Genomic DNA, 14,548 nt, shown 5'->3' on the forward strand with positions numbered 1-14,548 from the left:
TTTTTTTCGTTACTTTGTTTTCGCTTCTTTCTTATCCCAAACTTTGCCACGCGATTTGCCAATTTTCCCAAAACTTGCCACGATTTGCCAATTTTGGGAAATTTGGGGATCGCCGTGATATTTGCGGCCGCAAAAAATGCAGATGACAGATACACACTTGTTCAGTTCTTTATCTTACACCGGTGCCTGCTCCTTAATTTCTTAATTTGTAAAATTAACTTTATAGTGCAGTATGGGGCAGCTGTGGGAGTGATGTACTAGAATAACATGAATAAAAATATAATAATAATGATGATGATGATGATGATGATGATGATGATGATGATGACACATTGATAATGTATCCATCACTCAAATTACCCCGTCATACAGCTTATTTTGTGTGTGTTCCAGTCAGAGTTTTTACTTGACAACAAAATTAGGAACGCACCCTTTCTCCATTCTATTACAAAATTATTTATCAATGATCATTCAAAATCTGACCAAAAAAAAACACAAAAAAACAAAAATTAAATACAATTTCAAAAGCAAGACATATGCATATGAAAGCATGTGTGTCAGTACATAACACAATCAGTCGGAAGGTGAAAATTTTGAATTTGCATTTTCTGAAATAATATTATGCTCTCCAGATCATTTTAATCTTTATTTGAAGAAAATCTGGGATTTTTCATGAAGTTATGGTCAGATGTATGGGAAAGGTATCCTGCAACTTTTCTCAAATTTCATACTTTTTAAATTTCATTAGCTGTAAAAAAATATTTAGAAGTGACATTAAGCTTGATATTTCCCGAAGATGTACAAAAAAGGTGGATTTAATCATTTATGACAAGAACTAATTTTTGATAAAAAATTGACCTTCTAATAAAACTTGGCAATATCTCAGTTCAAACATTTTCATCATCTGACTGATTAAATCATTCACTGTAACATATGTGGTCGGGACATCTCTAAAGGGTATAAACTCAGAGTGGTCTTGATGCATGGGTGCAAGCAACTGGACCTCAAAAAGCCTGCAAGTCTACTTATGACCAGACATATAATCTGAAAAATCCTGAAAGATTCATCTAGTCTTCATAATAGTAGTCCACAATTGTTGTATGTTTAATCCAAAGGTTGTAATGCAGTAATTTGTTAAGTTTCTTGTCACAAGTTGCACAATTTTAAAATTTAAAAAAAAAATCAATCAAATCCAAATTGCAAAAAGCCGGCGACGTTTTTTCGGTAATCCAATCGGCCGGCAGGCCGGCACTCTTGCACCCTTGTCTTGATGCCAAAGACTGAATCTACAATCAAAGCTACGAGGCTTACGTGTAGTTTTTAGGTCTGATTGAGGAGAATTCTGAGGTACTCTTTGAGAACCTTTGCCAAGACCTTAAACCGACCTATTTTGAAGGATAAGTTTTCTGGCCAAAATTTTTAATAAAAACACGTTTTTTTCAGAGTTCAACAGAATTCCGAACATCATTTCTGAAACTGACAAAAACTCAAATTCCTTTTTTCTTGTCATTTTGACTTTAAAATTAATTTCTCTCCACTCTCTGGTTTAACCACTAATGTTGAAGCAGTCCTGCTCTATGGGTCAGAGACTTGGCAAACAACCTTGACCACATCATCCAAGATACAAACTTTTGTCAGTCGCTGTCTTCGACAAATACTCAGGTTGAAATAGTTTGACAAAGTACCAAATGCTGACCTTTGGACAAGAACAAATGGATGTCCAGGTCAGACGCAGAAAGTGGCGATGGGTTGGTTGGCCATACCCTGCGGAAACAGCCCTGTAATATAACCAAACAGGCTCTCAAATGGAACCAACCCACAGGGCAAGAGAAAATGGGGTCGTCCATAACAGACTTAAAGAAGAAGCCTTCACCAAGATTTGAGCGTCTCCAATATTGCCTAGAGTGAGGCAAAGGTCTGTGCCGAGGACAGAAGAAGATGGAAGAGTGCTGTTGAGGCCCTATGCTTCGCCAGGAGCCAAGAGACAAGTCTGGTTTACCATGACATAAGATGGTATCCGGGCAATGGGTTACATTTGTGACCCTTCGTCTCAAAACAGTATTAAGTCAGGTTGGTTAATATGTTGAAAATTGAATTTATAGCCAGAAATATCAGACCTGTGTTGAGTTTATATGAGTTATTGAGGAGATTGGCAACCATATTTTGGGGTGCTAATGCCAATTTATATTTTTGACCAGTTTCACATTAAATTCGGCTTTTAAGCATCTGGTTCGTTCCGACATAATACCGTTTTGAGATAATGGGTCACATTTGGGGTAAAGATCTGAACAAGTGTGTATGGAAGGTGCCAGACAAAGCAAGAAAGAAAAATACAAGAAAAAAATCAGTCCACCTCAACAGGGGATCGAACCTCAGACCTTCTGATTACAGGTCAGACGTGCTACCACTACACGACATGGTAGCATGTCTGACCAGTAATCAAAATGTCTGAGGTTCCCTTTTTAGGGATGACTTTTTTTCTTGTATGTTTCTTTCATGCTTTGTCTGGTACCTTTCATACACGCTTGTTCATATCTTTATCTTACACCAGTGCATAGCTGCCAAACCCACCAAGCTTATTAAGAGGGAGTTTTGGTCAGAAAATCAGGGAGATTCAGAAAAAATCAGGGAGATACAGAAAAAATCAGGGAGATACATAAATGTATAAATCTCTCAATCTGAATGATTAAAATACTCTTCAACAGTCGTAATGTCACTTCCTTCCTAATGACGCATGGTAACTATCGGAACAATGGCGGACGCCCGTATGAAATATTTCTCCGGTGAGCATAAAAGCGTATCCAGAGGGAAAAAACCCCATAAATTTGATCATGTTTTGACTTTTATACGTTCTGATCACAAGGAATATGAAAAGTTCTAGCCAGCATGAAGAATAAAAAGTAATGATTTTCTTTGTTTAGAACCAAGATGGCCGCCGTTGCCGGGCGGCGTGACATCAGACTATTGAATCCAATTACAATTGATATCAGCCATGTAGAACTATTTAACTTCACTAAAAAGAACGGATTCGATATCGGCCTTTCCGATTATAAATCTACCACAATACCAAACGACTTAAACTCACTTCCGTTTACAAAATGGAGGACCGGAATTTCACATACGTTACCGAAAGAACCGCATGGTAGGCTAACATAATGCGGGAGACCGGTGTGGCGGGTGGGAGCGCGGGAGACGAACTAAAAATGCGGGAGTCTCCCGCAATTTCCGGTAGGATTGGCAGCTATGCCAGTGCCTGCTCCTTAATTTCTTAATTTGATATTTGGGGTATGTAGTCGTCCCCCATGAAGCTAGCTAGAGTTTTCCCCGGTTTCTATAGCATGAAATGGACAATAGCAATCACTTGCTACCTTTGGATAGAACGCTAGTCTATCATAAAGTACCTTCTGCCAGATCTAACAGACCGAGCTACCCAATCACTGCTGGGTAACAGGGGGGAGGGGTCAGGAAAAAAAATCTTGACTGCACCCAGGATTGGTCTCGGTCCCTTTGATTGTGAAGCGAGTGCTCTACCAACTGAGCGATCAGGACTCCCTGAGGTCATGCCTTCAAACTTGTTTGAGTTATTTCCATGTCCTGTGAAAAATCCCTGAAGCGTTCTTTTTTTTTCTTTTTTTTTTTTTTTGTGATCATGTGACCTTAGCTCCCTTAGAATTGAATTGAAAATAGAGATGAAGTGAGTAGGAAAGTGCCAGAAGACAATAAAAAATAAAAATTTCGCGGCGGCAATGGGGGTTTGAACCCGTGACCTTATTGGTACAACTCCGCCTGGCCGGGGAGAGCGTGACTCTACCGTGTGAGCTATCCACGATCCCAATAAAAAATCGTCTCTAACTTTTAGTGATTATTAGAGTCCTCACTTTCAGACTTCTGGAGATCACGGGTTCACCACACACAACCTCCGCGAAGTAGTTGGCCAGCAGTTAAGCTTAATAGCCAATATATTCTTAACACAAACATAATACATAGAAACAATTGAGACATTGAGTATGCTCTGGTATTTGGGGTGAATTTTTAATTCAGAAAAGTGAGTGGAGCAGGCACTTATGTTGATAACAACAAGAGATGAAGGCACCCATCTATAAATTCCTCTACCAAGTCTCCTATTGTAAAGCACCTCTGAGAAACTATTGTAAAGCACCTCTGAGCACTATTTGTGGATATTGGCGCTATATCAAAGAATAATAATAATAATAATAATAATAATAATAATAATAATAATAATAATAATAATAATAATAATAATAATAATAATATAATATAATAATAATAATAATAATAATAATAATAATAATAATAATAATAATAATAATAATAATAATAATAATAATAATAATAATAAATAATAATAATAATAATAATAATAATAATAATAATAAAATAATAATAATAATAAATAAAATAATAATAATAATAATAATAATAATAATAATAATAATAATAATAATAATAATAATATAATAATAATAATAATAATAATAATAATAATAATAATAATAATAATAATAATAATAAATAATATAATAATAATAATAATAATAATAATAATAATAATAAAAATAATAATAATAATAATAATAATAGTGATGATTTTGCTAATACAATTGAATATAGATTAGCCTTTACCTGCAAGATGCTTCAAGGCTTCCTTTGAATCAGTAGCTTGGACTAACGTAGTCTGGATGGTGTTTGGAGAAATAATCTGTAGAAGAATGGCATGATATGGAATAAATCTGTATATATTATCCATCACCTCCTCCTTCTTCTTCTTCTTCTTTTTCTTCTTCTTGTTTTCCTCGTCCTTCTCCTCCTCCATTTCATTTTTCTTCTTCTTCTTTTCCTCCTCCTCCTCCTTCTTCTTCTTCTTCTTCTTCTTCTTCTTCTTCTTCTTCTTCTTCTTCTTCTTCTTCTTCTTCTTCTTCTCTCTTCTTCTTCTTCTTCTTCTTCTTCTTCTTCTTCTCTCTTCTTTCTTCTTCTTCTTCTTCTCTTCTTCTTCTTCTTCTTCTTCTCTTCTTCTTCTTCTTCTCTCTTCTTCTTCCTTCTTCTTTTCTTCTTCTTCTTCTTCTTCTTCTCTTCTCTCTTCTTCTTCTTTTCTTCTTCTTCTTCTTCTTCTCTTCTCTTCTTCTTCCTTCTTCTTCTTCTCTTCTTCTTTCTTCTTCTTTTCTTCTTCTTCTTCTTCTTCTTCTTCTCTTCTTCTTCTTCTTCTCTTCTTCTTCTTTTTCTTCTTCTTCTTCTCTTCTCTCTTCGTCGACTTCTTCTTTTTCTATTCTTCCTTCCTCCTCCTCCTCCACCGCCTCCTTTTCGTGAGTATTGTTATGGCCCCAAATTTCATACAGCTCCCACTGCTCACTCCATAAGAAAGTGAGCATTGATATAGCACAATATCCACCGTACATACTTCAAGAGCTTTACAAAGGGTTCAAAGCCAACATCAACATTCAACATGTAGGACAGATGGCACATCAGCTAAATTCTTAAAAAACATTCTTAATGAGCTGGCACCCATCTATAAATTCCTCTACTAAGTCTCCTAGTGATCATTTTGCTAATACAATTAATAAAGGGGGCAGACAGATGCCATTCTATTGGATTTCAGCAAAGCATTTGATAATGTACACCACCAAAGCCTCTTGAACATTATGGGATCTCAAAAATCACCCACTCATAGATTAAATCATTTCTTCGATGCAATCCAAAAAGAATCATGGTTGAGAACAAAATGTCATCATCACTTCCAGTCCTGTCTGGTATACTTCAAGGAACAGTTTTAGGCCAACTTCTTTTTTTTTATTTACATCAATGATATGCTAAGTAAAGTATCAAACGGATAAAAAATTTGAATTTTTGCGAATGACAGTCTTCTTATATGGAAATTCAAACATCAAAAGACTGCAATATACTTCAATAAGATCTGGACAGGCTACAATCATGGGAGAAAGAATGGAAAATGGAATTCCACCCAAAGAAATGCCAGCTAATTCGTATCACCAACAAATGATAAGTTCAGCACACGAAGAAAAATTGGAGACAATGCAAAAACCTGAATATCATGGATTTACTCTTGACTGCAAAATGTCTTGGCAGCACCAAATCGATAAAGTTTGTAAAAAGGCCAATACAAAACTTGGATGCTTAAGAAGAAATGTACAAAATTGTCCAAGGAACATCAGAGAAACCTGCTATAAAGTCTTTGTACGGCCAATTTTAAATTATAGTGCATGCGTTTGGGACTCCAGGAGTAAAAAGCAGATGGAACAGCTCAAGAAAATTCAAAACAGAGTACGTAAGATTGTGTGTAACAACTACAGGAGGACTGAAAGCATCAGATACGCAAGATCCTAAACTGATCGCCATTACATGAAAGATGCACTATACAAAACGCCAAATTCCTTTTTGAGGCTCGTCAGGGACTAACAACAATCTCAATTGATTGCTTTATCCCACACCAAAAAAAAACCCAGCACTCATACCAGGTCCCGTAGTAATGAGTTAATGCTCATCTCAACTCGTTTTTTTCCGAGCACCATCCAAAAATGGAATTCTCTGCCTGAAAACATAAAAAAATCAATGGCCAAATTGAATTTGAGAGAAAATCAATAAAATCAAAATAAAAGCCTAGACACGTCCATTTGACCTCACCATACTCACAGTCACGATTATCTTCGATGCACAAAGTTGCGACTTAATGACAATTCAGGAAGAAGAAGAAAAAGAAGAAGAAAAAGAAGAAGAAGAAGAAGAAGAAGAAGAAGAAGAAGAAGAAGAAGAAGAAGAAGAAGAAGAAGAAGAAGAAGAAGAAGAAGAAGAAGAAGAAGAAGAAGAAGAAGAAGAAGAAGAAGAAGAAGAAGAAGAAGAAGAAGAAGAAGAAGAAGAAGAAGAAGAAGAAGAAGAAGAAGAAGAAGTTAATGAATCACCCTGTACAAGTGAACCCTAAAATATACACACTTCAATTGAACACACTAAATTACACATGAAGTGTTCACATCTTTATTGAATCACCTTGTATTTTCTAACTTACTAAAGGATGAGACAGGAAAAGATTCCTAATTTGTTGCCTGACATAGATCTGATGCTGTCTGTAATAAGCCAGCAGATGATCAAACACAGGGAATCTTAATGAAGGGGTGATGTAGTAACAGAGTGAATCATCCACAGCTTTTTCTATGAACACACGAACTTTGAACACTTTGTCATCTGGTCCACTTGCAGTTTGGATGAAAAGAAAAAAGAACAATTAAAAAATAAATAAATATTAGTATATATATATATATGTGTGTGTGTGTTACATGACAACTAACCAAACTCATGTAACACACAGGTCTGAAGATGGCTGATAGGCCAGAAACATCGATGTAGACTGACTCCAACATTGTGGTAAATATCAAAGTAATAATTCGCTCCATTATTACATGTCGAGTACTATTCGTACCATATTTGTATCAAACATGATTTAATATATATATATAATGCCTGATGAAATGCAGGACATGGAAACGTTCGTTTCAGCTTATAAATACGTGAGTGAATTTATCTATTTTTATATATATATATATAGATAGATAGTTTGCGCTTGGCTAAGAAGCTCACAACATTGCCATCCGGAAAAATAATGGACCAACACACAAAACTATGTGTAATCTTGAACGTTTATAGTCTGGTTAATACAGTTTAGTGAGAATTACTCATAAATGTGGATGGCAAAAAACAATAACAAAAACCTGAGTGATGTCAACTTCATTCTATCTATACAAACACACACACATACACACACACACACACACACACGCACACACACACACACATAAACATACAACATATATATTTTTTTAAAAATACATGCTATATCAATCAATAAAGTCACTATTAGAAAAACTGAAAGATAGGATTTAAAGGAGGACAGGAAGTTACTGTGTCTGGAGTCTGCTGAAAGATAGGGTTTAAAGGAGGACAGGAAGTTACTGTGTCTGGAGTCTGCTGAAAGATAGGATTTAAAGGAGGACAGGAAGTTACTGTGTCTGGAGTCTGCTGAAAGATAGGATTTAAAGGAGGACAGGAAGTTACTGTGTCTGGTGTCTGCTGAAAGATAGGATTTAAAGGAGGACAGGAAGTTACTGTGTCTGGAGTCTGCTGAAAGATAGGATTTAAAGGAGGACAGGAAGTTACTGTGTCTGGTGTCTGCTGAAAGATAGGATTTAAAGGAGGACAGGAAGTTACTGTGTCTGGAGTCTGCTGAAAGATAGGATTTAAAGGAGGACAGCAGTTACTGCGTCTGGTGTCTGCTGAAAGGCCATTCCATGAGGTGGGAGCAGAAGGTGCGAAATCAAGTCATGGTAAGTTGGACTTAGTTAAACGGTCCAAGAACATGGAAGTAGATGAGCGGAGAGAGCGATTCGGATTGTAGATGGAAAGAAGAGATGGCAAGAAGTTGGGAGCGGTGCCATGGATGACCTTAAAACAGTAACAGGCAAGTTTGTAAGCAATCTGCTTCTCCATGGGAAGCCAATGCAATGACTGCAAGACTGGAGTGATGTGTACTGACATTTTTGATTTGGTAACAACACGAGCAGCTTCTATATTTAATTTGGAGTAGCTGCAGTCTTGCAATCAAGCTTTTTGGGAACCCGAGGAGGAGGGAGTTGCAATAGTCAAGTCTAGAGGTAATCAGTGAGTGAACTAGTATTTTGTATGTGTCATAGTCAATAAGGTTCTGCACGGCTCCAATGTTTCTGAGCGAATAGTGGATAGTTTGGCATACTTTCCTGATGTATATTTGCATGTTCAAAAATTCATCTAAATAAAAGCCTGACATTTTGAGATCTTTGAATTTTGATGTTATTTATGATAATGTACTCCATCATGACAGTATTGACTTTTTTCCTGAACACAATGAGTTCAGTCTGGTCGTCATTGAACTTGAGTGGTGAAGTTGAGATTTTCCCCCCTGTCCACCCAGCAGTGGTCGGGTTGCTAGGTCTGTTAGATATGGCCGAAAGTACTTTACAATAGACTAGCATCCTATCAAAATGTTGACAACCAATAATTGCTTTTGCATATTTCGCCCTATAGAACTTTTGATAAACTCCTGTTCCTTGGACCATGTGGCTCCTGGGTTCGAGCCTCGCTCGGCGCATAGTTGAATCCTTGGAGAAGGCTCTTTACTCACATTCTCTCACCATACTCAGGTGTAAAATGAGTAACTGGCATTGACTCTGTCCGAAAAAATATTGTAATATCGTCTCACATGCCTCACGTCCCATCCTACATGTTAAATGTTGCTGTTGGCCAGGGACCCCTTGTAAAGCGCTTTGAGCATGTTTAGTGGATATTGCGCTATATAAAAGCTCAATTTTTTTTTCAATTTTGAACAGGACTCCTTACCTGAGAGAGAGGCTGACGAATGAGGGATCCAGAAATTGATTTGGTCGAATCAGAAATGTCCCGATACCCTGGTTATGTTGTGTAAGAAGAGCCTCTGCCTGTAAAAAAATTTATTTTAAAGAATCAATTTTCTAAACAATTGTAAATTGGCATCTAGGCAGCACTCTGTCTCATTGTGTGAGGAAGTCAAGCAATGTTGAGCATGGTCAATGTATGGATGCCCAAAATATCATTACTATTATTATTATTATTATTATTATTATTATTATTATTATTATTATTATTATTACTATTACTATTATTATTATTATTATTATTATGATTATTATTATTTTTATTATAATAACTACTATTGTCAACATTACCATTATTATTAATACTACTATCATTATCATTGTAATCATTATTATCATTGTTATTATTAATCTCATTATATATATATTATTATTATTATTATTATTATTATTATTATATTATCATTATTATTATTATTACTATTATATTATTATTATTATTATCATTATTACAACAATAACAACAACAACAACAACAACAACAACAACAACAAAAGAAAAGAAAGGAAAAAAATTAATAAAATAATTCATCATCAACACATTTCTGGTTCCAGAAGTCTGAATCAATAAGGAAAATCTAAAGTGTTGAACTTTTGAATTGTGAACACTATTCTTAAAATTCCCCCCAAAAATTGGCTGAATTTAATGTTCATATTCTAGTTCAACCCAACATAATAGCATTGTTGTTTTTGTTTTTGTTTTCAAGGGTTTATATGGCTTTTGTTTCAATAAAATTGCTCAGTCTGTAGTGGACTAAGAACAATGTTTACAACAACTGGTTTGATTTTACCATATACGTGTAAAATGCTGCCATGTGGACAGGAAGCTCAACTTTGCTTAATCGCAACATTTTCGCTGATCACATGGTGTTGCGATTATCCGGAGTGGACTGCATTACATTTGACTGTTTCCCTCCCAGCCAGGGTCACATTATGTGGATATTGTGCTGTATAAAAATTGATTAAGTTTACAACAAAAAAAAACCCCACCTCTTCCTTGGAGAGATGAGGATAGAACATCGGCAACTCGAGAATTTCCATTGGGTATGGCAAGGACGCTGTGGATGACGAGGATGGACCAGACAAAGACGCCATCTTGAAAAACTCATACTAGAATGACGGATCCACTGTAAAAAATCCGTATTCCTGAGTTTTGGCTACATCCACAAAACTTCAGACAAAGCAAATGGCGTATTGTCTTTGTCTTTGATTTAATCTTCCTTCGTTGAATTGTTTGCAGACGTGTATATATATATATATATATATACATAAATATATATATCTGAAATGGAAATAGGTCAAAGAATTAGGAATAAAACACAAGCATAAGAATTAAACAAAAATGAATATAACAGCTTAAAAAAAAAAAGAACAAAATCGAACATGGAACGAACAATCTGTCATCAATCTGGAGTTTAGTAAATGTATTTATGTCTTTATTGTCTTTTGTTGTTGGCTGAAGAAGGTTTTTGAGCCCGAAACGTTCCGTGTTTGGTATATTGTTCTTTTTTGAAGCTGTTTATAATTCATTTTCGTTTTTTACATTTTACAGTCCACAGCTTCTAGTATCTTAGTATTACTTTGACTTTTATTTCTTCATTTTTTCTTTCATTAATTTGTCATTCTCATTTTCATCAGTATGCTTTTACCATGTTTTATCATCATTGTAATAATTAGATGGAGAGAAAGATAAAGGGAGTAAATCTGACTCATAAATAAGGGAACAACACAAAACAAACGACGTTTCGGCCTTTGGCCTTTTTCAAGCAAACACAAAATAGTTCTCCATTCTATTGACTCATGAAGGTACCTCTAGATTTTGATAATAATTAGACATTGTTATTTAAAAAAATTTTTTTTTTTAAATTTATAATTCAATCTATTAAATAACTAAACTATTAATTAAATCTTTAAATGATTTTACATCATTATTACCACCATTATAATTATCATATTATATTATTATTATTATTATTATTATTATTATTATTATTACTATTATTATTATTATTATTATTATTATTATTATTATTGCTGTTATTATTACTGTTATTATCATTATTATTATCATTGTTTGTCTTGCTTTATCATTGATTTTACTTATTTGATTTGTTGATGAAAATATATTCTTGTATGAGTTATATTGGCAATTGCCTAGAATAAACATTTTGAATTGAATTTGAATCGTAAACTGACAAAGATAATGCAATTAATACGACATTTTCTGAGGGATTCCTAGCATGATCTAGCAGATAACTTTTGATAGCTCTAAGTCGAGTCTAAATCTAGATAAGATAAGATAAGATGAACTTTATTATTCATTCTGGAAATTTGCATTGGATATTGCCATAGACTAATGCATTTCTGAAAATAATTAAGCACTTAAATAATATTAAGGAAATACAATAACAGAGAAGTAAACCAACAAATACCTTAACAAAACTAAAAACATATTTTTGTTTTTAATTTTAAAATAATATTAAATCTCATACATCCCAAACTCTCTCTCTCTCTCTCTCTCTCTCTCTCTCTCTCTCTCTCTCTCTCTCTCTCTCTCTCTCTCTCTCTCTCTCTCTCTCTCAGTTTCATTTACTGACTCCTTCACACACACACACATACACACACTCACACACACACACGCATACACACACACACACACACAAACAAATGCTCTTCTTCCCTCTCATCACCCTAATTTTGAACCTTTTTATAAGGATGATGTGAGACAAGAAGAATGTTTGTTTGTATGTCGGTGTGTAGGATACTTAATGCCTGCCGGTTAAGACTTTGGCAACTGACAACTGGAATGGCGTCACACTAACATGATTCGTAGAGCACTATGCTTACATATTTGATCAAAATGAATTCAATGAGTCTCTGAACTGAGTTAAAACAATGATATTTACTCATTGGTTAATAAATATCTAGTGAACTGAAACTTTATTTATCTCTAAATTTTTCGATACGAGACAAAATTGAAACGCAGTGGCTATTTTTACAGCTCCGTACAGATGGTTCTCAGGGCTATTTTTACATCTAAACGGTGTCGCTTGTCTGTTATAAAAACATTTAAACGGTGTCGCTTGTCTTTATAAAAACATTTAAACGGTGTCGCTTGTCTGTTATAAAAACATTTAAACGGTGTCGCTTGTCTTTATAAAAACATTTAAACGGTGTCGCTTGTCTTTATAAAAACATTTAAACGGTGTCGCTTGTCTTTATAAAAACATTTAAACTGTGTCGCTAGTCTGTTATAAAAACATTCAAAATGCAAGAAAGACTACTAGAATCAAAGCCAATGGGAGAACGATTGCCCAAGGCAAGATTCAACTCAAAACATGCTAACTTGACAGTACCTAATCGAAGTGACAATTCGGACTCGAGTCTGAATAGTCTCCCGTGGCTATTCAGACTCAAATTCCATTGTGCATGTACAAACACAAGCGGGGTGGGGGGCAGAGGGGGGGAATTAATATAGAAATAGAAGATGAGTTCAGAAGAAATTCTGTTTCACCCTTATCACACTGACTCAGCTCATACCCCTACTTCGTACTGTAGAAGGATTGTTTGCCTGTCTCACACCATCACAATATTATGTTTTTTCTTTGTCCTGATTTTATTCGGACATTGTGTTTGTGTAATATTGTTAGAAAAGCTTTTCCTTAAGACCACAGTTACTTTGACTGACTTTTGTTCCTTTTGAAGAGTTTTAACTCTTTTAAGGGAGGCCTTCTGAAAGCTCCTACATCCCCAGTATTCTTGTTCTAGTAGGGGGTTTGGGAGGGGGGGGGGGACTTTTAAAAAAAAGTTTCCCCCCTCGCAAACCCCCTACTAGAACATTATAAAAAACAAGAATACTGGGGATATAGGAGCTTTCTGAAGGCCTCCCCTTTTTAATCTTTAATTTGACTTCCATATAATTGATCTATTGATTTTCTCTTTTTCCTCAAATTAAGCAGGTTTATAGTCACGATAATTGTTATTTTCATTTGTATCAATTCTATGTTATTATTAATAATCCAAAATCTAAACAAAACAAAGAAAAACAATAAAAACAAAAACCATTCTGCCACGGGAGACTATTCAAACAGAGTCCGGTCCTAATACACAGTATGTTGATTGCACATGCACATTGGAATTTTGAGTCCGAATAGCCACGGGAGACTATTCAGACTCGAGTCTGAATAGCCGCAGCCGCACCTAATTGTTTGTTTTGCCCCACAAGGGGGCAAGAGTGCGGACGAGAAATAAAGCTTTTATGATAAGCTTAATCAAACAGTACAAGAGACTCCAAAGCATGACGTAGGTACCTATAACTATAATGACTTGATCACCTAAACTAAACGCAAAGGTTGGAGTTGGATGAGATAATGACTGATACTGATAGCCCACGAGAACCATCTTTACGGGATTGTAAAAAAAAAAACAAAAAAAAAGCCACTTCGAAAGTGAAATGACGTATCGTTAATTTTTAATTAAAAACGCAAATAAAAATCTAAAAATTGGCTGACACAATAGAAACACCAATTAACAAACAAACAAATAACTTAAACAATGTTTTGCTTACTTAGCAACACCAAACACTTTTCCAGGAAATCTAACTTCCTTGTGCAAGTAGCCTAACTTTGTGAAGGAAAGAGGTCTACACCAGGTTTGCCAAATTAGCGTTTTCTTGCCAAATTCTAAGGGTTTTGGCATTTTTCAAGTCGACTCTCAAGAAAAAAATGTTTGGCATTTTGAACTTTTTTTTTCTCACTCTGTGTCTTTTAAATTATTTTTACTCTTTGTTTTGCCATGTATTAAAAACAAAATAAGACAGACATAAAAAAAAATCAAAAAAATTAAAATTAGTTATTATAACAACTTCTTGCATTAATGACCGCCTGTGACGTAATTGTATTAATTGGCTTTAACAATTTAAATCGAAGTCGAGGGTCAAGATAAACAGTCGTTTATCGGAAAATTAATTACTTCTGACCTTCACCTTTTAAAATAATTTTCCACACACTACACCGAACGGAAGTTGTATTGAATAAATTAATTCTGACATTCACCTTTTTAATTTTCCGTGCTCTGCAC

The 14,548-nt window shown here is 34.9% G+C and overlaps 1 protein-coding gene across 1 annotated transcript in view; it reads right to left on the minus strand.

The window, feature by feature from the left end:
* LOC144975269 (uncharacterized) overlaps positions 1-14,089 on the minus strand; it is a 23,024-nt gene extending 8,935 nt beyond the window's left edge. The window contains exons 1-5 of the mRNA XM_078919198.1: positions 14,037-14,089; positions 10,460-10,751; positions 9,397-9,494; positions 7,037-7,220; positions 4,645-4,720 (exon numbers count right to left, since the gene is read on the minus strand). Of these exons, the coding sequence (XP_078775324.1) occupies positions 4,645-4,720; positions 7,037-7,220; positions 9,397-9,494; positions 10,460-10,564 (463 nt within the window). The 5' untranslated portion in view covers positions 10,565-10,751; positions 14,037-14,089. The remainder of the gene's footprint in view (positions 1-4,644; positions 4,721-7,036; positions 7,221-9,396; positions 9,495-10,459; positions 10,752-14,036) is intronic.
* Between the last annotated feature and the right edge of the window lie 459 nt (positions 14,090-14,548).

Source organism: Berghia stephanieae, chromosome 6, assembly GCF_034508935.2.
Source record: "Berghia stephanieae isolate SIO BIC M18660-M18661 chromosome 6, UCSD_Bste_1.3, whole genome shotgun sequence".
NCBI classification, from domain to species: domain Eukaryota; kingdom Metazoa; phylum Mollusca; class Gastropoda; order Nudibranchia; family Aeolidiidae; genus Berghia; species Berghia stephanieae.